The sequence below is a fragment of the Gorilla gorilla genome, chromosome 11 (genome assembly GCF_029281585.2).
Source record: "Gorilla gorilla gorilla isolate KB3781 chromosome 11, NHGRI_mGorGor1-v2.1_pri, whole genome shotgun sequence".
Taxonomy (NCBI): Eukaryota; Metazoa; Chordata; class Mammalia; order Primates; family Hominidae; genus Gorilla; species Gorilla gorilla.
The window spans coordinates 45426026-45452555 of NC_073235.2; the positions used below are offsets into that span (position 1 = coordinate 45426026).

General features: G+C 40.4%; 1 protein-coding gene across 6 annotated transcripts in view; it reads left to right on the plus strand.

The window, feature by feature from the left end:
• Nucleotides 1-26530, plus strand: part of KYNU (kynureninase) — a 288310-nt gene that overhangs the window by 149208 nt on the left and 112572 nt on the right. For all 6 annotated transcript variants that reach the window (XM_055380094.1, XM_063694804.1, XM_063694806.1 and 3 more), the window contains one exon: nucleotides 21462-21582. In XM_055380094.1, coding sequence (XP_055236069.1) covers nucleotides 21462-21582 — 121 coding nt within the window. The remainder of the gene's footprint in view (nucleotides 1-21461; nucleotides 21583-26530) is intronic.

Sequence of the window (26530 nt, forward strand, 5' to 3'; positions counted from 1 at the left end):
CAAATAATCAAAGCACAAATGAAACAAACACAGCTGAAATCTTTATGCTTTCTATTACTACTTATAATACAATCAGCAACAATTTCAGGTTCACCAATCTGCAGAGACATTGTATATCTTTAGGGATGTGCTTTTCTTCTTTTTCCTTAAATTCTTGGTTAAAAAAAAATAAGCAACACTTAAGTTTCTCAAATGAACAGTCATAATATGTTAAAATTTTAACCTACGATATCTAAACACGAGAGCATTCTAATAAAACCCCTAAACTCACCTGGCCTTTTAGTAGAGTATTATCTTTACATACAGATATGGAGGAAAGTATGTTAAATGTAAATTCTTTTTTCTTCTGTCTATCTTCATTTATTTATTTATTTATTTGAGACAGGATGTCTCTTTGTCACCTAGGCTGGAATGCAGTGGTGCTGTCAGAGCTCACTGCAGCCACAACTTCGTGGACTCAATCGATCCTCCCACCACAGCATCCTGAGAAGCAGGGACCACAGACATGCACCACCATGTCTGGCTAACTTTTAAAAATTTTTCCCCAGGCTCAGTGTCCAGCTCCTGGGCTCAAGTGATCTGCCCACCTTGGCCTCCCAAGGGGCTGGAATTACAGGAATGAGCCACTGCACACAGCTGAATTCTTTTCAAAACCAACAAATCACACATTTCTCATAGAAGTTAACTTCCACAGAGATGTTTTATTTTCTTTTTCTTTCTTTTTTTTTTTCATACTTCGAGGCCAAAAAATTGTCATCAAGATCCTAGCAATTGCTGTAGCCAATCCCAGGACTTTGCTTCCACAGTAGCTATTGAGCATCAAATGCTCTCTTAGATCATAGGCCACAACTTTGATGAGCTTTCATTCTTAGCTATGTCTTAGGATTCTCCTGAAATATGAAAGGTAGGAAGTTGTATTCCCTAGTTCAAGGGAAAAAAAAATCAATTTAAATTCAATGGTATTAAAAACAATGAATATTTACTTCAAAAAATTATTATAAAGCAAAATATGGTACAAACTAGTTTTTCCTTCTAAACTCAAATACCTAACTAGTAATATTCCAAAAATAAACATTAATTATATGGAAAGAATTTTTAAATTTTTGCAATGCTGAAATTAATCAGTGGGAATACTGATGCTCTTACCTGTGGGTCTTTGTTCTTAGAGCTCCCAAGATGGGGCAGGCCGCTCCCAAGATGGCAGCAAGCCTTTTGTTCTCTGACCTTGGGTTCTTGGCCTCACAGATTCCAAGAATGGAATCTTGGGCCATGCGGTGAGTGTTATAGCTGTATTAGAAGCTGTGGGTCACGGAAGAAAACCATGGAACCCAGCGACTAGTGTTCAGCTTGATTAGGATGAACCCGGGCACTTAGCTGTGCAGGAACAATGGTGAGCCTTTAGCCCGATCGGGAGCAGAAATGGGCACCTTGCTGGATCAGGAGCACAGCAGACACTCTGCTAGATCCAGAGGGGTGGGAGTCAATGGTTGGTCTGAGATGGTGGCAAAGAGCAGTGGTGGACCCGGGTGGGAGTCAATGGCAGGTCTGTAACAGCGGCAAACAGCGGTGGTGGACAGTGAGCAAAAGCTCAGCTCAAGCCGTAACAAACACGGACCAGAAGAGCGTGCAGTTGCAAGATTGAATAGAGTGAAAACAGAGCTCCCATACGATGGGAGGGGACCCAAAGGGGGTTGCCACTCCCTGCTTGAATGCCTGAGTGTATATCCCGATCATTGTCCCCTTGTTGTGCTCTCAGGAGATATATGATTTGATTGTTTCTTTACCTCCTGCTTTTAGCCTAATTTGTGTTTCAGTGAGCCCTCTTTACTACCCGATTGGTCAGGTGTGAGCTGAGTTACCAGCCCTGTGTTTAAAGGTGGGTGCGGTCACCTTCCCCAGCTAGGCTTAGGAATTCTTAGTCAGCCTAGAAAATCCAGCTAGTCCTGTCTCTCAGTCCCCCATCTCAACAGAAAAACCCAAGTGCTGTTGGGGAAGTTGGCTGAACAACGCTCTTAACTGCTTCCTGCTGAATTAGGGCATAGTAGGGGTCGTGCAGTTGAGATTTCCTCAGGAGAGGTGCCTTCGATGTCATCAACATAGGAGCATGGGCTAGGAGGCTGGTCCAGGGGCCCACAGTAGATCTTAGCCATGTACTGCATCTGGGGCTCCATTTGAAGAATGATTTGTCGTTTTATAGCTTTGATTCTGGAAGAGACAAACTTAACAAGGAGGTTAAAGATACAGGGATTGAAATGTAGGCCTGAAGTGCAGGGGAATATTTCTTTGGTACACATCACAGGCCCTGACTATCTGCTTGATAGTTTTGAAAGGGCCTGGTCCAGTAAATAATGATTCGGCCATCTGATGGGTGCTATCAATGCCTAAGTGAAAGTGTTACTGGGGGGTCCTAGCTCCCAGAGCTCCCAAGATGGTGGCAGGCCCCTTCCAAGATAGCGGCAAGCCTCTTGTTCTCTGACCTGGGGTTCTTGGCCTCACAGATTCCAAAGAATGGAATCTTGGGCCATGAAGTGAGTGTTATAGCTCTATTAGAAGCCATGGGTCACGGAAGAGAACGGTGGAACCCAGTGACTAGTGTTCAGCTCCATTAGGATGAACCTGGGCACTTAGCCGTGCAGGAACAATGGCAAGCCTTTAGCCCGATCAGGAGTGGCAGCGGACGCCTCGCTGGATCAGGAGCACAGCGAACACACTGCCAGATCCAGAGAGGTGGAAGTCAGTGGTGGGTCTGCAACGGTGGCAAACAGCAGTGGTGGATAGCAAGCGAAAGCTCAGCTCAAGCCGTAACAAACATGGACCAGAAGAGTGTGCAGTTGCAAGATTTAATAGAGTGAAAACAGAGCTCCCATACAAAGGGAGGGGACCCAAAGAGGATAGCCATTGCCAGCTCAAATGCCTGGGTTTATATCCTGATCATTATCCCTCCCTCTGTGCTCTCAGGCGATAGATGATTGGCTATTTCTTTACTTCCTGTTTTTGCCTAGTTAGCATTTTAGTGAACTCTCTTTACTACCTGATTGGTCAGATATGAGTTAAGTTGCAAGCCCCATGTTTAAAGATGGATGTGGTCACCTTCCCAGCTAGGCTTAAGAATTCTTAGTCGGCCTAGGAAATCCAGTCAGTCCTGTCTTTCAGTCCCCCTTCTCAACAGGAAAACCCAAGTGCTGTTGGGAGATTGGCCGATGATTGCTCTAACTGCTTCCTGCTGAATTGGGGTGTAGTATGGGCTGTTCAGTTGAGATTTCCTCTGGAGAGGTGCCTTTGATGTTATTAACTTGGGGCATGGGCTAGCAGGCTGGTCCAGGGGTCTGCAGTAGATTTTAGTCATGGACTGCCTCTGGGGCTCCATTTGAAGAACAATTTGTAGTTTTATAGCTTCGATTCTGGAAGAGACAAACTTAACAAGGATGTTAAAGATGCAGGGATTGCAGCAGGTGGAGCCTGCAGTGAGCCAAGATTGCACCACTGCAGTCCAGCCTGGGCGAAAGAGCAAGACTCCATCTCAAAAAAAAAAAAAAGATACACGGATTGAAATGTATGGCCTGCAGTGCAGGGGGTTATTTTTTTGACACACTTCACAGGCCCTGACTATCTGCTTGTTAGTTTTGAAAAGGCGTGGTCCAGTAAATAATGATTTGGCCATCTGATGGGTGCTATTAATGCCTAAGTGAAAGGTTTGGTGAAGGGTTTTAAGTAATTTCCATTGTTTAGTTGCAGGCAAAAGTATTTTTCCTTTTTCGGTGGCTAGCCATTCTGAGGGGAGGAAACTACGTCCTTGTGAGGTTTCCCATTCTATTTCTCCTGCTGAGTAGCAGCTTGGGTTCCCAGAGGGGATTACCCCATACTAGGGGTCTTTCTATAAGCATTTTTAATGGAGAGTTCTGCCTTGTGGCTCTTTTAGCTTTAATACCCGCTTGGCGGTTTCCTTCTATTTTTCTTTCCTTTTCTTTCTGATGACCCCGGCAGTGTAAGACTGCCACCTCTTTAGGTTTCTGTACAGCCAATAATAATCTCCTAATGGCTTCCTGATGTTTGATAGGTGTTCCCTCAGAAGTTAGGAATTCCCTTTTTTTCCATATTGCTGTGTGGGCATAGAGGACTAGGTAAGAATACTTTGAGTCTGTATATATATTTACCCTTTTCCCTTTTTTTAATTCTAGTGCCCAAGTGAGGGCTATTAGTTCTGCCAGCCGAGAGCTAGTTCCTGGAGTGAGGGGATTACTTTCAAGTATTCCATTATTACTGACCACTGCATACCTCACTTTTGAAGTCCTTTTTTTATGAAGGAATTTTCATTAATATACAAGTTGAGGTAGGGATTAGTCAAGGGAACCTCTAGAAGGTCCCTCGAGTGGTATAGGTTTGAACAATTACCTGTTGACAGTTATGTTTTATCTTTTTTCATTGTTTGGAAGAAATGTGGCGGGGTTAAGAGTTGCGCAAGTATGCAGTTGCAGCACTGGCCCTTTAATTAATAGAGCCTGATATTTAAGCAAACGGTTGTCTGACAGCCACAAGTCTCCTTTAGCAGTGAGTATGCTGTTTACATCATGAGATGTTCACACAGTAAGATCTCTTCCCTGTATTATTTTAACTGCTTTAGATACTAAGACTGCTACTGCCGCCACTACCCGTAAACAATGATGCCAACCCTTTGCCACTACATTAATTTTCTTACTTAGGTATGCCATGGTTTGCAAGCTGGTCCCTTCAACCTGTGTAAGGACTCCTGGAGCTATTTCTGTTTTTTGTGACATATGAAGAAAAGTCTTGCCCCATTGGTAAGCTTAACACTGAGTCTTGGGTTAAGGCCTTTTTTTAGGGCCTGGAAAGCTGCTTTTGCTTTAGGAGTCCATTTTACTAAATGGGTATTGGCTTTCTGAGCTTCCTTAATTAGTGTATATAATGGCCTGGCTATTTTGCCGTACCTGGGAATCCATATTTGGCAGAAGCCTGTTATGCCAAGGAACGCTTTTATTTGCTTTAGGGTTTTGGGATAAGGATAAGCCAGTATAGGCTGGATACATTTCTTACTAAGGGCTCTGGTGCCTTTGGATAATTTTAGCCCTAAGTATTTAACCTGCTGTAAGCAGAGCTGAGCCTTTGGTTTGGAAACCTTGTAGCCACAAATGGCGAGGAAGTTTAAAAGTGCTTGGGTGGCTTGATGGCACAAGGTTTTTGAACAGGCAGCTAGAAGTAGATTATCCATGTACCAAAGGACAAGACTGTTCAGGTATGAGAACTGTCTCAAGTCTTGGGCTAATGCCTGGCCAAATAGATGTGGGCTATCTCTTAACCCTTGGGGTAAAACGGTCCAGGTGAGTTGAGACATTGGGTTTGAAGCATCTTTAAAGGCAAATAAGAATTGAGAGTCAGAATGTACAGGGCTGCAGAAAAAGGCATCCTTAAAGTCCAGGACTGTAAACCACTCTGCTTCCTCTGGTATTTGGGAAAGCAGAGTATAAGGGTAAGGTACAGCTGGGTATAGAGGAACAGCAGCCTCACTGATGAGGAACAGCAGCCTCACTGATAATCCTGACATCTTGTACTAACCTCCACTGTCTATTGGGCTTCTTTACTCCTAAAATTGAAGTATTGCAGGGGCTATTGCATGGTTTTACTAGGCGTAGGGCTTTTAGGTCCTTAACAATTTTTTGGAGTCCTTGTTGGGCCTCGGGTCTAAGGGGGTACTGCCTTTGGTAGGGAAAGGAGGTGGAATCCTTTAGTTTAACTAGAACAGGATGAGCATTATTTGCTCGTCCATACTGTCCTTCTGTTGCCCAGACTTTAGGATTAATTCCTTTTTCAAGCAGAGGACAACAAACGGGTGTTCCTTTTCCTATGTTCAGGTGTATAATGGCCCCTGCTTTTGTTAGAATGTCTTTCCCTAACAAGGGAGTGGGGTTTTTAGGCATAATTAGAAAAGCATGTGAAAAGAGTAAAGTTCCCCAGTCACAGCTTAGTGGCTGGGAGAAGTATCTAGTGGCTGTCCTAGGACCCCTTGGGTAGTGACAGATCTGGAGGACAGTTGTCCGGGACAGGAGAGTAAGACTGAGAAGGCCGGTTCAGTGTCCAGGTTACAGTTAACCTCCTGGCCCTCAATGGTGAAGCATACCCCGGGCTCTGTGAGGGTGATGGCATGGGCTGGCGCTTGCCCCAGGCACCCTCAGTCCTGCTGCTGGATCATCTGGTTAGTGGCTTCTGACTCAGAGGACCTTCGTCCCCTGGGGCAGTGGGCCTTCCAGTGATTCCCTTGACATAAGGGGCATGGACGAGGGGGTGGCTTATTTCTATTAGAACAATCTTTTTTAAAGTGTCCTTGTAGATCGCACTGGAAGCAAGCCCTATTAGGCATTCAATTTGTCCAGACTTTCCCTGTTCCAGAGCCTCTGAAGTCACGCTTGCCTGAGGGCCATGACTAAAGTGGTGGCCTTTTCTTTATCCCGTTTATCCTGTTCTGCCTGCTCCTCCTGATCTCTATTATAAAAAACCGAGGTTGCCAAGTTCAATAGGGTTTCTAAGTTTTGCTCTGGGCCTAAGGTGGACTTTTAAAGTTTTTTTCTAATGTCTGCAGCTGACTGAGTGATAAACTTAACCTTTAAGATTAGTTGGCCTTCAACAGAGTCAGGTGACAGAGAGTTTGCTTCCTCAATGCCTCCCTTAGTCTCTACAGAAAGGCAGTAGGATTTTCTTCCTTTCCTTGTGTTATAGTGAACATCACTGAATAATTTATAGGCTTCTTCCTAGTTTTCCTGAGTCCTTTAGCAAGCAAGTTAGCAAATGTCTGTGGCACCAATCTCCATGTTCTGATTCTGTGTCCCAATGAGGGTCTACACTGGGAACTGCCTGCTGGCCTGTGGGGAATTGTTCTTTTTCTTCTGTTCTCATCCTATCATTGACCTGACTGAGATACCAGAGATCACCAAACTCTCAGGCTGCAGTTATGGCAGCACTTCTCTCATTTGGGATTAGTGTCTGATCTAGCAGTGAAAGGAGCCGGGCACATTCCTCAGCCCCGGGCTCAAAACAAACAAGCCCAGTACAAACACATCCCATCTTCCCATCTCACCACATATCGCCATATATCTCTCAAACTTCCTGAGCCCAGTACAAACACCACCAAGAAAGTCTCCGATAAGAGGACAGCCGTTCAAAGTTTTACTGAAAAAGTGGGAACCAAAAGAATTCCTTTGTTCCCCTGTAACTCTCAGGCTATAAAAAGCAAACACTCACATTGTTCAAGGCCCTCTTGTATGCTGTGGAATGGAGGGACCAGGTTCGAACTTGTAGTAAAGATCCTTGCCGCTTGGCTTTGACTCTGGACTCTGGTGGTCTTCTTTAGGGAACTAATGGTCTGGGCATAACAGCAGTAACATTATATCTCTCCATGTCAGATCAAAGGATTGTCCTAACCCTTGTAAAACATCAATATAGCCAGCAGGGTTATCTGAGAATTTACCTAGGTCTATTTTAATTTGCTTCAAGTCTGACAGGGAAAAAGGTACATACACTCTGACAAGGCCGAATTCTCCAGAATACATTTTAGGGGTGTTTTTGCCTTGGGGGGAATGTTTTGCCAGCACCCCTAGTCATTTTCTGATGAGCTTAGTTCTACAGTGTTCTCTATGGTCCTTTCCAGGGTGTGTAACCACCCATGGACCTCTGCTTATTGGATTAGTTGTGCTCACCAATGTAGCAGTCCTGCACCCCTTTTCCCGCCTTTCTTGACCACAGAGAAAGGGATCCAGGCTGCTGGATTCTAGTGGTCCTTTACCAGCGTGCCCAACATTGCCTTTGTGCTCAGGGGTGAGTCCTAGAGCTGGGCGGAGTTCCTGAGTCTTTCATAACAACCCGGCTGCCCATCAAGATGCATTCCCATAAACAACAGTTCTTATGCAAATTCGTTTCAGAGAGGGAGTAGGTAACCTTTTGAGTCAGGAGTGAGATGGAGTTCTTTGCCCACTAGGGTCTTTGTCCTTCTTTACTTTTGTAGGAATATGCCCTAAATATTGATATTAAGCTTTTTGTTGCCCCAGATTAAGTCCTTTTGGGTACGAAATATGAGAGAGGGATCCTGTTTATCTTATGTGCCTCTTTCCTACAGGGAGAGCAAGGAGAAAAAGATGGGCTTGCTGGTTTTGTAGGTACTTTAAGGCTTGGCTGAGTGCAAACAGCTCGCACGTTTGACAGACCAATGATTAGGGAATTCTCCTAACTCTTCTTCCACAAGAGTCTCACTATCAATTAATGAATACCCATTGTGGTTTTTTTCTCAATCACCCGAGAGGAAGCATCTATCCTTGTGTCCTGAAGGGAGTTCCTCCTAGGTCTGGTCGGACCTTTGTATGGTAATTAAGATTTAAATCCCCTGTTAGGAAAGCTGCTAGGTTAAGGGAATTTTCAGTGGTTAGTGTTAAATCACCGTTTTCTAATAGAATAGCCCGATACTTTAAGATTTTTGAGTTAGTAAGCTACCTTTTTGCTTTTTTTGACTTAGGATAGCTCTGAGCTGGTTATGTGTGCTCACAATAAGGTTTCCTCTAAAGGTTATTTTTCTACTTTCTTCTGTTAGCAAAGCAGTTACTGGGTTAAGAATTTTTGATAGGAAGGCTACAGGTTGTCAGTGGTCTCAGTGTTTCTGGCTATGCCCTTGTTTACACTGACAACAAGGTAGTATTGGAGTATTATAGGGTCACAGAGAAGACCTTCGATTATCAATTATAGGTTTTAAATTTACCCTGGCTTTTAAAGGAATAGGGCACACTGTTTTTTGTTTACTACTTCTATCTTTCTATTTCTTTATCTCTCATCTCTGTCTCTCTCTCCTCTCTGTCTCTTTCTCCCTTTTCTCTCTCTCTGCCTCTTTCTCTTTCTCTCCTCTCTGTCTCTCTCTCTCTATCTCATCTCTGTCTCTCTCTCTGTCTCCTCTCTGTCTCTGTAGATGGATTTTGGAAAACAGCGGAAGGAAGTTCGCTTGTTGCCCCCATTTGCCACTATAGGAATATGTGCCTCCCTTTAATTTACTCAATTTGCTTTCATCCTGATCTATTATGTTGTTGTAGACCCAGTTCCAGAAGTTAAAGTACTAGGTCATCAGTTCTAAGGCCCTGGCCAAGGAGCCAAGGCTTGAAGATCGTATTGAAGATTGCCTTGCGGGGTGGTGGGTTGGGGGATGCTGGGTAGAAATTAGGGGAGGAGAGCATCTTACACAATGAGAGAGGAATCCTAGCCATTTACAAACTCGGGGCCTGGCAAGGGTGGTGGAGAACAGGTCCCACATAACTGCCCATATCAAAAGTTATATACCTAAATTGGGAGGGGCACCAGGGACAAGATTCCCTGGTTTCATAGCCTAGATGCCTAAGGATGCAGCATAGCGCTTCCTTAGATCCCTTTGGAGATACAACCTACTCTAATACTTGGGAGAGAGAGTGAAAGTCTGAAGCATTAGTATCTAGGAGGCAGGGATTGGAGGAAGTAGATTCAGAGGTAAGGAGAATTTTGGGGCTACACTTTCAAGAAAGTCATGGTTAGGACCCAAGAGGTATGGGTCAGAAGGACAGGTAGGGGCGCACACATGGGCAACTGGTTGAGTAGAGACTTCTAGCCTGCACCATGATCTCGACCGGCCAATGCCAGGGGTTCAGGACGACAGCTTTCTGCCTCTAGTTGACCCCTGGCATCCCTAGGAAAATTGTGAAAGTGGAAGCTGGTTCCAGGCAGACCAATGCTCCCAACCCAGAAGTTGTTAGAAAGCCTTTTCCCAGGAAGCCTCACACCTGAGTCTTTAGTCCGGTGGCCATGCTAATCGTTTTTAACCGGCCAACAGGTGCCCGGTATTTTCCTCCAATTCTAAGGAAGAGGACAGAATAGCAAGCAAAAGTGGTCTGATATTACTCACTGCTTTGGAGAATCCCCATACGAGGCCACCAAATGTTACCGGCGGATCTTTGTTCTTAGAGCTCCCAAGATGATGGTGGGCTGCTCCCAAGATGGGGCAGGCCACTCCCAAGATGGCGGCAAGCCTTTTGTTCTCTGACCTGGGGTTCTTGGCCTCACAGATTCCAAGGAATGGAAACTTGGGCCATGTGGTGAGTGTTATAGCTCTATCAGAAGCCATGGGACATGGAAGAGAACCATGGAAACCACTGACTAGTGTTCAGCTTGATTACGATGAACCTCAGCACTTGGCTGTGCAGGAACAAAGGTGAGACTTTAGCCCAATCAGGAGTGGAAATGGGTGCCTCGCTGCATCAGGAGCACACTCTGCCAGATCCAGAGGGGTGGGAGTCAATGGCGGGTCTGCAATGGTGGCAAATAGCAGTTGTGGATGGTGAGCGAAAGCTCAGCTCAAGCCATAACAAACACGGACAAGAAGAGTGTGCAGTTGCAAGATTTAATAGACTGAAAACAGAGCTCCCATACAATGGGAGGGGACCCAAAGGGGGTTGCCACTCCCTGCTCAAATGCCTGGGTTTATATCCCTATCATTGTCCCCCCACTGTGCTCTCAGGTGATATATGATTTGACTGTTTCTTTACCTCCTTCTTTTAGCCTAATTTGTATTTTAGTGAGCCTTCTTTACTACCTGATTGGTCAGGTGTGAGCTGAGTTACCAGCCTTGTGTTTAAAGGTGGGTGTGGTCACCTTCCCCAGCTAGGCTTAGGAATTCTTAGTCAACCTAGGAAATCCAGCTAGTCCTGTCTCTCAATACTTCAAATATTCTTTACACAGACGAGCCATTTAAAAAAAATTAGAACTTACCTTTGCTTTTCCATCAAAACATATTGTTACTTCTAGGTTTCCTCTTCAATTTGCAAAAGGAAAAGGAAAATATAGGTAATTTCTCAATTAAACTTACACCTGATTTTCAATATGAGTTTGTTTATTGAGTGTTTGTATATGTGTCTGTTTGGCAGTTAGAAGTATGCTGAGATTTTTATTCTTTTAGCCCTTGGGGGAACTGGACTGGCCCTTCACCTCTGTCCTAACGTAGCTTTTTAATTTTATTACAAATGGGAAACAATGTAATTTTCTGTATGTTTCATCTGTGAAAAGTATTGGAAAGTTTTGAGTTCATATGTATTTTATTATTGAATTTTAAAATATTTAAAATGAACTTAATTAAATCTTAAATTACAGTAACCTTATGCTGTAGTAAGTTGAAGGTAAGCTACCTTATGTGACCTTGAATAATTTAATTAAATTGAGAAGTCTCATTTTTTTTATTATTTGTTTTGTTTTTAATGGGTAAATTAAATGCCAGGCCTCTGAAGTGAGTTCATATAAGGAATTGGTTGTGGGATTTTTTTTTTTTTTAAAAATGCCTATATTAGAGTCCTACACCAAAAAATTTAGAGTTTCTGACTCAAACCTAGGCACTGGTATTTGTTCAAGCTCCTGATGTGATAGACCAGTATCTAAGTCCTAATAAAATATGAAATGATCAATTTTTTTTTTTTTTGAGATGGAGTCTTGCTCTGTTGCCCAGGCTTGAGTGCAGTGGCATGATCTTGGCTCACTGCAAGCTCTGCCTCCTAGGTTCACACCATTCTCCTGCCTCAGTCTCCTGAGTAGCTGGGAACACATGCACCCGCCACCACGCCTGGCTAATTTTTTGTATTTTTAGTAGAGACAGGGTTTCACTGTGTTAGCCAGGATGGTCTTGATCTCCTGACCTCGTGATCCACCCACCTTGGCCTCCCAAAGTGCTGGGATTAGAGGTGTGAGACACTGCACCCAGCCAAAATGATTTATTTTCTAATTATATAATTCAAAAAATTGTTTCAGGAATATTATTCTAACCAGTTTTAAAAGTAACATATCAATATATGTATGACATTAACATTAATGGCAGTTTGTCTCTTTCAAACACAGACTATCTGATACTTGTATCTAACAATGTACTTACAATTGTGATCATATATGGCTAATGTTGATGCTATTAATAGGATGTTCCAAACATATATCGTTTTTTTTTTGTGTGTGGAAGTCATTATGATAGGTAATCCATATTTGTAGAAGATATAAGCCTTTACACAAAGACTTTAACATAATTACAATTCAGATTAAAATTAGCTTTATTGGGATGGCAACAATGAATATATTAAAGGGACATACAGGCATAACTCATTTTACTGCACTTTGCTGTTTGTATTATTTTTTTTAATTTCAACTTATATTTTAGGTTCATGGGATATATGTGCAAGTTTGTTATATGGGTAAACTGTGTGATGCCAAGGTTTTGAGTACAAATGACCCTGTTACCCAAGTAGTGAACATTGTACCCAATAGGTAGTATTGTTCCTCCCTTTATAGCTATATGTACCAAATGTTAGCTCCCACTTAAAAATGAGAACATATAGTATGCAGTTCTCTGATCATGCATTAATTCATTTAAGATAATGGCCTCTGGCTGCATCCATGTTGTTGAAAAGGACATGATTGCATTCTTTCTATGGCTATGTAGTATTTCTTGGTCTATTTGTACCACATGTTCTTTATCCAATCCACCATTGAAAGGCATCTAGAATAATTTCATACCTTTGCTTTTATGAATAGTTCTGCAATGAATCTACAAATGCTTGTGTTTTCCTAGTAGAACAATGTATTTTTCTTTAGGTATATACTTGGTAATGGGGTTGCTGGGTCAAATAGTAGTTCTATTTTAAATTCTTTGAGAAATCTCCACACTGCTTTCCACAGTGGCTGAACTAATTTACATTCCCACCAACGATGTATAAGTGTTTTATTTCTTTGCAACCTTGTCACCATCTGTTATTTTTTGACGTTTTAGTAATAGCCATTCTGACTGGTGTGAGATGGTATCTCATTGCAGTTTTGATTTGCATTTCACTAACAATTAATGATGTTGAGCATTTTTTCATATATTTGTTGGCTGTATGTATGTCTTCTTTCAAGAAGTGTCTATTCATGTTCTTTGCCTTTTTTGTTTTTGTTTTTGTTTTTGAGACAGAGTCTCGCTCTGTCCCCCAGGCTGGAGTGCAGTGGTGTGATCTCGGCTCACTGCAATCTCCACCTCCCAGGTTCAAGCGATTCTCTTGCCTCAGCCTCCCAAGTATCTGGGACTACACGCCTCTGCCACCAAACATGGCTAATTTTTTGTATTTTTAGTAGAGATGGGGTTTCACTGTGTTTGCCAGGATGGTCTCAATCTCCTGACCTCATGATCTGCCCGCCTCTGCCTCTATTCTTTGCCCATTTTTTAATGGGGTTATTTGTTTCTCGCTTGTTGAATTGCTTAAATTCCTTATAGACTCTGGATATTAAATATTTGCAAGGAATAGTTTGTGAATATCTTCTTCCATTCTGTAGGTTGTCTATTTACTCTGCTGGTAGTTTCTTTTGCTGTGCAGAAGCTCTTTAGTTTAATTAGGTCCCACTTGTCAGTTTGGGGGGTTTTTGCAATTGTTATTGAGGACTCAGTCACAAATCCTTTGTCAAAGCCACTGTCCAGGATGATATTTCCTAGGTTTTCTTCCAGGAATTTTATAATTTTAGGTCTTACATTTTAGTCTTATCCATCTTGAGTCAATAATTGTATTTGGTGAAAGGTAGGGGTCCAGTTCCATTCTTCTGCATATTTCTGGCTGGTTATCCCAGCACCACCTATTGAATAAGAGTTCTTACCCCATTGCTTGTTTTTGTCAACTTTGTTAAAGATTAGACTGTTGTAGATATATGGCTTTATTCTGGGTTCTCTAACCTGTTCTATTGGTCTATGTATATGTTTTGGTTCCAGTACCATGGTGTTTTGGTTATTGTAGCCTTGTAGTTTGAAGTCAGGTAATGATGCCATCAGCCTTGTTCTTTTTGCTTGGGATTGCTTTCGCTATTCAGGCTCTTTATTGGTCACATACAAATTTTAGAATAGATTTTTCTATTTCTGTGAGAAATGACATTGGTAGTTTGATAGGAATAGCTTTGAATCTATAAATTGCTTTGAGCAATATGGTGGTTTTCATGATATTGATTCTTCCAATCCATGAGTATGGAATGTTTTTCTATTTGTGTCATCTATAATTTTTCTTTGAGCAGTACTTTGGAGTTCTCCTTGTAGAGAGCTTTCACCTCCTTGGTTAGATATATTTCTTAGTGTTTTACTGTTTTTTCGCTGTTGCAAATGGGATTGTATTATTGATTTGGCTCTCAGCTTAAACATTCTTGGCATATAGAAATGCTCCTGATTTTTTAACGTTGATTTTGTATTCTGAAACTTTACTGAAATTGTGTAGCAGTTCTAGGAGAATTTTGGTGGAGTCTTTAGGGTTTTCTAGGTATAGAATCTTATCATTAGTAAAGATAGATAATTTTTTTTCTATTTAGATTCCTTTTCTTTCTTTCTCTTGACTGACTGCCCTGGCTAAGATTTCCAGTACTATATTGAGTAGGAGTGGGAGATATCTTTGACTTGTTCCAGTTCTTAAGGAGAATACCTCCAGCTTTTATTCATTCAGTATGATGTTGGCTGTGAGTTTGCCATAGATCGCTCTTATTATTTTGTGGTATGTTCCTTTGATGCCTAGTTTGTTGAGGGTTTTTATCATGAAAGGATATTGGATTTTACTGAAAGCTTTTTCTACATCTATTGACATGATCATATGGTTTTTGTTCTCAATTATCTTTACATACGGAATCACATTTATGGATTTACATGTGTTGAATCAATTCTGCATCCCAGCAATAAAACCTACTTGAATGTGGTGAAATAACTTTTTCATGTGCTTCTGGATTTGGTTTGCTAGTATTTTGTTGATGATTTTTGCTTCAATGGGGATATTGACCCGTAATTTTGTTGTTGTTGTTGTTGTTGTTATTTCTTTGGCAGATTTTGGTATCGAGTGATACTGGCTTCCTAGAATGAGTTGGGGAGGAGTCACCCCCTCCTTAATTTTTTGGGATAGTTTCAGCAGTGTTGGTACCAGCGCTTCTTTGTAAGTCTGATAGAATTTGGCTATGAATTCATCTGGCACAGGACTTTTTTTGGTTGGTAAGATTTTATGACTGATTCAAGTTGAAACTCTATTGGAATGTTCAGGGTCTTTGTTTCTACCTGATTTAGTCTTAGGAGGTTGTATCTTTCCAGGAATTTATCTATTTCCTTCAGATTGTCTAGTTTTCACGGATAAAGTGTTCATAAGAGTCTCTAAAGATCTTTTGTATTTCTTTTTTTTTTTTTTTTTTTTTTTTGAGATGGAGTTTCACTCGTGTTGCCCAGGCTGGAGTGCAATGGTGCAATCTCGGCTCACCACAACCTCTGCATCCCAGGTTCAAGCGATTCTCTTGCCTCAGCCTCCCAAATAGCTGGGATTACAGGCATGTGCCACTGCACCCAGCTAATTTTGTATTTTTAGTAGAGACGGAGTTTCTCCATGTTGGTCAGGCTGGTCTCGAACTCCCGACCTCAGGTGATCCGCCCACCTCAGCCTCCCAAAGTGCTGGAATTACAGGCATGAGCCACAGCACCCAGCCGGAATCTTTTGTATTTCTTTCTTTCTTTCTTTCTTTCTTTCTTCCTTTTTTTTTTTTTTTTGAGATGGAGTCTCGCTCTGTCACCCAGGCTGGAGTGCAGTGGCACGATCTCGGCTCATTGCAAGCTCTGCCTCCCAGGTTCACGCCATTCACCTACTTCAGCCTCCGAAGTAGCTGGGAATACAGGTGCCCGCCACCACGCCTGGCTAATTTTTTTTTTGTATTTTTAGTAGAAACAGGGTTTCACCATGTTAGCCAGGATCGTCTCCATCTCCTGACCTCGTGATCCATCCACCTCAGCTCCCAAAGTGCTGGGATTACAGGCTGGAGCCACCGCTCCTGGCTGGATCTTTTGTATTTCTGCAGGATTAGTTGTAATGTCATCTTTGTTGTTTCTGACTGTGCATATTTGAATCGTCTGTTTTTTTCTTTTTAATCTAGATAGTAGTCTGCTGATCTTGTTTATCCTTTTAAAGAAAAAGCTTTTGGTTTCATTGATCCTTTTTATGAATATTTAGGAGTTGATTTCATTCTTTTCTCCTTTGATTTCAGTTATTTATTCTACTAGCATTGGAGTTAGTTTGTTCTTGCTTTTCTAGTTCCTCTTGGTGTGTTACTAAATTTGGAATTGCAGATCTTTCTAACTTACTGATGTAGGTGCTTAGCACTATAAGTTTTCCTCATAATACTGTGTTTGCTGCATCTCAGAGATTTTGGCATGTTGGTTGTGTCTCTGTTTTCATTTATTTCAAATAATTTTTTGATATCTGCCTTAATTTCATTGTTTACCCCAAAGTCATTCAGGAGTAAGTTGCTTAATTTCTATGTAATAGTGTACTTCTGAGAGATCTTCTTGGTATTGATTTCTACTTTTATTCCACTGTGGCCTGAAAGTATGGCTGGTATGATTTCAATTTTTTGAATTTATTGAGACTTGCTTTATCTCCAAGCATATGATCAATCATAGAGTATGTTCTGTTCACAGACGAGAAGAATGTATAATCTGTGGTTGATGGGTGGAGTGTTTTGTAGATGTCTATTAGGTCCCATTGGCTAAGTGTTGAATTGAAGTCCAAAATGTCTTTGTTAGTTTTCTGACTTGATGATCTGTCTAATGCTCTCTTTGGGGTGTTGAAATCCCTACTAGTATTGTTAACCATCTAAGTCTTTTCATAGGTCTAGAAGTACTTGTTTTATGAATCTGGGTGCTCCAGTGTTTGCTATGTATATATTTAGGATAGTTTAGTGTTCTTGTTGAAATGAACATTTTATCATTATGTATTGCTCTTCTTTGACCTGTTTTATTGCTGTTGGCTTAGGCAGTCTGGCCACTCCTTGGCACCATTACAGTAGCCTCTACTGGCGCTATGGCAGCTGATGCCTAGCTGCTCAGGGATCCAAGGCCTGTGCAGCTCCACTGGGCTTAAGCGGTACCCCTGCAAAGACTCCAGGCTGGTCTCTGTGTTGATTTGGAGTTCCACTGAGGTCAAGGGCTTCTCCCATGCCCAGGATTGCAAAGGTCCATGGCAGATGTTTGGATCCCCTGGGAACTCTCACTCATCAACCCTTTCCTGACTTTAGGTAACTTTCCCCAGGTCTATACTGGTCCCAAGTGGGCAAGTCCTTGGCTTTGTTCCTCTCTTCTCTGTGGGTCCTCTTGCTTTCTTGTTGAATCCCAACATGACATCTTAGATGATCTACTTGAAGTCGTAGCATTTACTCACCACTTTGTTTTCTCTCCATGAGAGCAGCATATACTAGCTACTTCTAGTCAGCCATCTTGAGCACCTCACCTGTTTTCCTGATTGGAAAACTGCCCATATCTGGGGAGCTCTATATTTTTCTTTAGAGTGCTTCACAGATACTGCATTTTTTATAAATTAAAGGTTAGTGGCAACTCCAATTCCAGCAAGTCTATAGGCATCATTTTTCCAAGAACATGTGCTCACTTTGTGTTTCTGTGGCACATTTTGGCAGTTCTCACAATATTTCAAACTTTTTCATTATTATCTCTGTAATAGTAATCTGTGATCAGTTCTCTTTGATGTTATTATTGTCATTATCTTGGGGCAACATGAACTATGTCCGTATAAGATGGTGAACTTTATCAATAAATGTTGTGTGTGTTCTGACTGTGCTAGAGACCAGTTGTGGGGATATGTGAGGGCGGCCATGTTGCCAGGCACATGTGGGGACAAGAGGAAGACAAGGGAAATCACCATGTTTGGTGGACCCAGTTTCTAATGGCCTTCATTTGCATATTAAAGCTTGCCTGCAGGCTCTAAGAGCCGGGGCTTTCCTGTTAGACAAGAAACATTTCTGGAGCTGCTTTAAAAGAAACAAAAACTTCCCAAGGACCCCTTTTCATCTGTATCTGCCTAAAATAATTTCTTAATAACTCCTATAACAAAAATATACTGCAAAAGGGTCATACCTGAGAAGCCTGCTTGTTGGGTTGTGGTAATTTTTGCATGAATATTCTAGAAATATATTGTATGAGGTGGGAAGTGGTGGTAGTGAGCAGATTGTGAGACATCAGCTTAAGTATTCATTAACTACTTCAGGAAACTGGAGATTGGAGGTCTCCAGTGGGAAGGAGATTTTCATGAACTCAGAAAAAATACTTCATAAGGGAAAGAGCTAACCAAAAAGCACCAAAGCTGGACTAAGATTTTCTTGCCTTTCTTTTTCCACTCCATTGGAGGAATTAGAAGCAGCAGCAGTGAGGAACAAGAAAATAAATTCTTAATAGACACATTCCTTTGTTCCAAACTGCAGTTTCCTGAACTTAAGTCAAGCATGAGCTAGGGCTGGGGAGAAGATTTAAATCTGAAGTGATGTTGATATTTTGAAACTAGTTCCTAGGTTAAGCTTCATATAAACTAAAAGAGTAAGCTCATAAGGTCCACAGTGGTGGACATTTTTGATGCACTAAAATGCTCCTCAAGCAATCAAGTGAGTTTTCAGAACCATGAGCTTTATAGCAATCATACTGTAGCCTTTTCAAAGAAAGGAGCATTCCAGAAGAATGGCTCTAACACTGTTGACTTAAGGACTAACTGGAGCAAGCCCTGCTTGTTAAAAGCTGAAAATCTTGAGCTCGTAAACAAGTTTGAAGTCAAGTGAACTTTTAAGCAGAGTGCTATGGGTTGAATTATGTTCCCTAAAAATGCATGTGTTGACAGCCTAACCACCTGTTCCTAATACTGTCCTTACAAAAATCATCAAGTTAAAATGAGATCATTAGAGTGGGCCCTAATTCAATATGTTGTGATGTTCTTATAAAAGGGGGAAATCGGGAAACACACAGGCATACTGGGAGAACGCCAAACACTCAAGAGATGGCCATCTGTAAGCCAAGCAGAGAGGCCTAGAACATATTCTTCCATCACAGTGCTTGAAAGTAATCAACCTTGTCAACACTTGATTTTGGACTTAGGGCCTGCAAAATTGTAAGACAATAAATTTATGTTTAAGCTACCCAGAAGCTTTAGTTCTAGAAGCCCTAGTAAACTAGGGGGGCTTGTTACATGAAGCAAGTATTCCCAGCTCAAGGAGGATTTACTGAATGTGGAGACTTGGCTGATAGGGGGAACTGATGAACTCTTTTAACATGGCCAATCTGTGCCAGAATTTGAAGTGTGACCCTAAGACAAGGCTCAAAAATCTCTGCCTTCTTTTTTGGAATAAAGTTTTTAGGATCACTGCCACATTTATTTTTTAATTATCTATGGCTTTTTTAATCCTATCATAACAAAAAAGAGGAATTGCAGCAAAGACTGTATGGCCTGGAAAGCCTGAAATATTTACTTTCTGGCTTTTTACAGAAAAAGTTTGCCTTGCCTTGCTTAAAACAAGGGTACTGGTTACAGATCCTGCCTGCTGGGTATTAACAGAACAAATGCAGCAAATGATCTGATCTGAACATGAACCCACAGGATCCCCAGATCATGACACCTCTCAGTGTTTTCTCATAGTAGATCTGGACAGTATGGATTAAGAGGAAGAAATTGAGACACCTTATCCCCCTTTTCCTCTCCCTAATAAGATCAGGCTAAATTCAATGCAGGAAGACTTTCCAGGGAATAAGAAGCAAAGGCACTAAAAGAAAGAGTTGGAAAACAATACCTACAAGAAGAGTGAACTGCGGTCTTGAAGCATTGTGACTTAACCAAAATTTTGGGATTTACTAACAGGACATGTGTTAATCAAGCAGTTCACTTTGAAAAGGAAAGTTCTAGTAAGCTCCACGGCCTTTGTGAAAAGGCCATTGAAGTGAGAAAGAAAACCAAGAGGACCATTGAGAAACTGCAAAAAATGTATGCCCTAATTGGCAATACCTACTTTAAAGAAAAATGTAATAATATCACAATCTCTACAATAAATGTTTTAGCATAGCACTAAACCCACAATATGCTAAAAAAGTTGTCAGTAGAGGAGACAGAAAATAATCCTAAAGAATAGGATTGACTGGTGTACATTAATCCTGACTTGCCTTTGGGAAAAAAAGATAAATACAATAAATGCTTCAGAAAGCGGACCCTCTCCCACTTCATAAGCATTAAATACTAAACAAGATGTCCAACAGAATCCACACGACATTGAGTTGTGGAAGAGTCAGCATCTGGCACTGAAGGACTGGGAACTATGGATGAACCTAGAGCTCCCATATTCTCAACGGTTGTGTAGAGGAAGTGCAGGAGCCATGAAAACTGTGGATATAATCCCAAAGGCACTAAACATGGACTCAAGCTATAAGGGGATTATCAGTAATGTCCAATGTGACAAGAACGATTGATGTGATAACCTTTTATTAAAAAAAAATAAATTAAATAGAGATGGAGTCTCACTATGTTGCCCAGGCTTGTCTTGAACTCCTGGGCTCAAGTGATCCTCCCAATTTTGCCTCCAAAAGTACCGGGATTACAGGCATGGGCCACTGTGCCTGGCTGACATGATAACCTTGAGGATGGGAAATGGGGAGGCATATCTAATCCTAGATCCAGGAAATAATGGATACCTTAACCAAGAGGACTCTTCTGGCACACATGTGTAAACAATATGTACATATCTTTTATTGGTCAGGCTTAAAAGATGCCAGTGAAAAACAATATCTATAAAAGGGATCAGGTTGAAATAGATGGTATGTCTTTAAAAAGTCTTTAAAGGTTTAATTAAGTAGTCTGAAGTAAACACCAACATAGTACTTAATGATTCCAGTGAAATATAAACGAGAAGCTTAGTCTTTTTTTCCCTAAGATATAAGAGAAAACTCAGTAGTTTACAAATGTGATTGTAAACTTGTGACTTTCTGGACTACGTCTTAAGCACATGGATTGGTTTGTTTGCAGTGGGTTAACTGCAGGATAAAAATCATCTAAGTTTGATTTATATGAATAAGAAGTAGATGTAGAAAACAATCTTTGCCTATACATGTGTTAGTACTATGTGTACGTGTGTATGGATATAGAATGAAAAAAACGCATAAATCCAGTACATCTACTTAAGTTATGTAAATAATTATTTGCATTTTTTTAAAAAATTGCCATGTCTACAACACAAATTAGTACAGTGTTAGTACTTGACTAAATTCTGGTAATCTTCTTATACAATTAGATAGGCTGATGTATTTCCTAATTAAAAACATTTGTTTTTAACTCTTTTCTAATGCTTTGGCAATTCATGATTGGAAGTAGTTGCTAATTTAGATTTCCTCATGGAGCACAGTAAATATGAGAGATCCTCATAATAGCCTCTATAGGTTTAAATTATATTTTAAATGTAAATGCAAAAGTTAATTATTTTTTAGAGGACCTGATGTCATCCTTGGGAGTAATTTTTAATTACTTTTTATCCTTCTTAGAGTTGACTGCATTAATTATTTGTACTGGCTTAACAATACCATACTGAAAAAGCTTGTATTTTTTTTTTTGACATTTCTTCTGTTTCAGTTGATTTATCATTAGTGAATAAAGATGAAAATGCCATCTATTTCTTGGGAAATTCTCTTGGCCTTCAACCAAAAATGGTTAAAACATATCTTGAAGAAGAACTAGATAAGTGGGCCAAAATGTAAGTATTATTTTAAAAGCTACTACTCTACATCTCATACAAAAATTTACAAAATCAAATTAGGTTGTCTAATATTTGGAAAGATGTGTAATAGAATCCTAGTACAGTCATCCCTTGGTATCTGTGGAGGATTAGTTCCAGAGCCTCCCTATCATTCCAAAATCCACAATGGTCAAGTCCCTTAAATACAAATGGCATCATATTTCCAAAGAACCTAGGCCTATGCCATATACTTTAAATAATCTCTAGATTACTTATAATACCTAACACAGTATAAATGTCATGTAAATAGCTGTTATACTGTATTGTTTAGGGAATAGTGACGAGAAAAAAAGTCTGTACATGTTTAGTATATATATGCAGCCATCCATTTTTTTCCCCAAATATTTTTGATCCGCAGTTGGTTGAATCCATAGAGAGGGAATCCATGGATACAGAGAAATCTTAGCTGCTCAGTAGTCTCATTTGATTGATGAAATAACTGAGGATCAGAATAAGGTAACATAGCAAGCTAGTGGCAGAATCAGGACTAAAACTTTTACAATATTTAAACGTTTAAGTTCCTCTCCTGTGTTGACATCTCTAAACCACATGTAATCATTTTATTTTATTTCTTTAATAGCTAACAGAGGAGTTAATGTTCCGAAGCTTAATTTCTTCATGATTAGGCTAAATTATCAACACTTACTTTTATGATAACCAGAAATATTTTCTAATTATTTGAAACTGAAAAATCAATATGAAGATGAGCCAAACTTGACAGTTAGGAAAACGTTTCAGAAAGATGAAACCAAACCAAATAGAATTTCAGAGGAAAAACATTTGGCTGTCATAGAAACTCAGAATACATTCTTTACCTTTCTTCATTCTTCATGCTACTGGTTTTCAAATTGGGAATAATATCCATTCTTTAAAGTTTAGTAGACCAGTCACAATGGCTCATGCCTGTAATTGCAGCACTTTGGGAGGCCGAGGTAGGCAGATCACTTGAGGTCAACAGTTTGAGACCAGCCTGGCCAACGTGGCGAAACTTCATCTCTACTAAAAAAAATACAAAAATTAGGCCGGGAATGGTGGCTCACGCCTGTAATCCCAGCACTTTGGGAAGCTGACATGGATGGATCTCCTAAGCTCAGGAGTTTGAGACCAGTCTGACCAACATGGTGAAACCTCGTCTCTACTAAAAATATAAAAATTAGCCTGGCATGGTGGCAGGTGCCTGTAATCCCAGCTATTCAGGAGACTAAGGCAAGAGAATAGCTTGAACCCGGGAGGCAGAGGTTGCAGTGAGCGGAGATTGCACCACTGCACTCCAGCCTGGGTGACTCTGCTTCAATAAAATAAATGAATAAATAATGTTTAGCTTACACTGTGCAAATGATTACAACTATGGCTATTAGATAACACTGTGAAGTTCTTAATTTTAGTGATTAAGAACGTAATTTCACCACTTGATGTAAGAATGATAGAAGTTTATATAATTTATTAATCATGTTATAACTTTATCTGCATAAATTTTATGCATAATTTGCAAAATACATACCACCACATTTGCTCTAGCAGGTTTTAGTATTTAATGAATGGGGGTCATAGTTAATAAAAATGGTTAATATTCATTTTTGGCCTTAATGTAAGAGAGGGCAGATAATTAGATTGAATGAATTTGAACTTTATAGAGTGTCCTTGCCTCTTGGATATTCATTCAGCAAGGTTGTGAATTTTTATCCCCTAAGCATTTAAAATATACTCTGCCCTGCTATTCTATTCATATCCTTATGGTCATCCTACTTAAGTAAGAAACTGGTTGATTATTTTCAAGACTTTAAAGTTGCATTTGAGGAAAGCACCTCATGCTCTTCTATTGTTTTGTCTTTTATATTTCACCTTGTGATGAAGGAAAATTTCATCATTTTAATTAAACCTTCTTACTGAGTTTTCATTAGACAGATGATTCAGAAAGGTTGTATATTTTAATGCTTCAGGCAATGTACAGTGAATTAAAGAAGACTTCTAAGCAAATGGACATCTATTCCATCCTCACTTTGTTTATTTTAGTCTTCTTGTTTTAAGCTGTAGTGACTCAGTCAACATCATGGCCCCACCCATAAATGTCTGTGGTGTTTGGGATGCCTGATCACCTGCCTCTTTTTCCTACCTCACCCATCGTTTTTGATCCCAAAACTGTTTGCTCATTATTATTTTTTACCTCCCAAATATTTAGCTTAAAATCCCACTTCTGATGTTTTCCAGCTGAAGTTCTGTTGGGAGGAAACTTTTTCTCTACCAAATGAGTACTTAGGTCAAGGTGATTGAGGGCCTGCCAATTAATTGACAACAGACAGGTTAACAGGAGAAAAGTTTATTTCACACTCAGATACAAGAATTCTACAAGGGGTAGTTTGATGAACAGCCATGGGTAAGGGTTTATATACCAGCTTGACTAAAGGGAAGAGTTTTAGAGCTTCAGTGGGAAAATATAAAAGTTTCTATTGGGCTTTTTCATCATGATGCTAATGGGCAGTATCCTTCCTAGCTGGAAGCTCCCAAGAGGGAGATGAATGGCAGCTGAATTTGTACCTCCAGGTACTAAGGTCCATCTACCTCTGAGGATGGGTCAGTAGCAGCTGTATTTTTAGGAGGCTTTGCTTAAGTTTAGATAAATTTCTTTCTGTGGCTGCTCTTTGTTCAGATGTGTTCAAAGTAGTCAGACCAGGCATAGTGGCTCATGGCTGTATTCCCGGCACTTTGGGAGGCCAGTGTGGGTCACTTTAGCCCAGGAATTAAAACCAGCCTGAGCAACAAAGGGATGGGTGCAGTGGCTACCATCTGTAATCCCAGCACTTTGGGAGGCTGAGGCAAGTGGACCACAAAAGCCCAGTAGTTCCAGACCAACCTGGGCAACATTGTGAGATCTCAACTCTACAAAAAAATACAAAAATTAGCTGGGCATGGTGGTGCATGCCTGTAGTCCAAGCTACTTGAGAGGCTGAGGTGAGAGGATCACTTGCACCCAGAAGGTCAAGGCTGCAGTAAGCTGTGATTGTGCCACTGCACTCCAGCCTGGGCTACAGCAAGACCATGTCTTTAAATACATACATACATACATACATACATACATACATACATACATACATGTAGTCTTCATGCCACTTCAGTGGTCTGTGGGTCTCTTCAGTTTTCATTCTGACTGTTGCCTTGTTTTTTTGTACTAAAATCAAACCCTGCATGTGTTCAGTTGCCTCTACATCCAGGGCCTCCCATTATTGTGGTAAGTTTTATCTGATCACTTCTTCCTCTTTGCCTCCCTCTATGCCACTTCTGCTCTACTTCTTGGTTGATACTCAAGCCAGGTCAGTGACTCCCTTTCTTCTTGACCAATGGAAGATTATGGGAATCACTGAGTCAAAGAGGATTACACACTTATTAAATACTACAATGCACATTGAAAGTAGTTGCTTAGTTGAAAAAGATAATGTTAAAAATGTATAATCTTGACCAGGCGCGGTGGTTCAAGGCTGTAACCCCAGGACTTTGGGAGGCCAAGGCAGGCAGATCACTTGAGTTCAGGAGTTTGAGACCAGCTTGGGCAACATGGTAAAACCCTGTCTCTACAAAATATACAAAAGAAATTTAGCTGGATGTAGTGGCACATGCCTGTAGTCCCAGCTATTCGTGAGGTTGAGGTGGGAGGATCGCTTGAGCCTGGAAAGTGGGGGTTTGCAGTGAGCTGAGATTGTGACACTGCACTCCAGCCTGGGCAGCAGAGTCAGACCCAGTCTCAAAAAAAATTATAATCTTAACAGTAACATAAAAATTAGAGTGCTTCAACAAAGCAAGATTTTACACAGGCATATAGATGTCAAATCTCTGTCCATCCAAGTATTGTAAAGTAGGAAATGCCATTTGGCTCATGGATTCCATCTTCTCTAGTTTTATGGCCTATTGCAGACATACTGCCTACCACACCTAAGTATTGAATAAATGATTTTTTGTCATAATGCAGCCTGATTTTGTAATTCATAAGGCTACCATCTTTGATTTCTTATACTAAGGAAAAACCAAGAATAGAGGTACAACTAGAAATATTTTAGGATCTGTCTTGGTTTGTTCCCGCTGCTATACAAAATACCTGAGTCTGGATAATTTATAGAGAAGAGAAATGAATATTCTTACAATTCTGGAGGCTGGGAAGTCCAAGATCAAGGTGCTGGCTGACTTAGTGTCTGGTAAGGTCTGCTCTCTGCTTCCAAGATGGTGCTTCTTGCTGTATCCTCATGTGGCAGAAGAGGCAAACACCTGCCTCCCACCTGTTTTACAAGGGTACTAATCCCATTCATGAGGGCTCTGCCCTTATGACTGAATCACCTCCTAAAGACTCTACCTCTTAATACTGTCACATTGGCAGATCAAATTTTAACATAAGAATTTGAAGGGGACACATTCAGATGATAGTAGAACCAAATGATTTCTAAAACTTACACTTATTTAAGGAAAACTGTGAAAATAGTTTTCTTAGAATCTTTTACCTCTGTGTTAGTTTTAAAATTCTATTACCATTATTTTGCATTTTCATTTTCAACTCTATGGGATTTCTAAAGTAGATTAATAACACATTGAAGAATATATTTGTTTTGCAAAATGGCAATATTTAGGCAATTCCAGTATTCTGAAATATAAAACTTTTTGGGTGATTATATTTATTTGATACTTAATAATTATAAGTAAAAAGGTTTTGTAACAAGAAGAAGCAACAATATGCCTGAAACCTATGGGTCTGTCGGAATGAGTAGGCAATAGGCATAAAGTATTTGGGAATAATAGTTTATATTAAATATTTACTAATGACCTGGATTATTTAATGGAGAATAACATTGGTTAACAATCATAGTGTCACAATTCAGCTAGAACAGAAGGATATATCAGTCCTAAAGAGCATATTGTAAGCTGG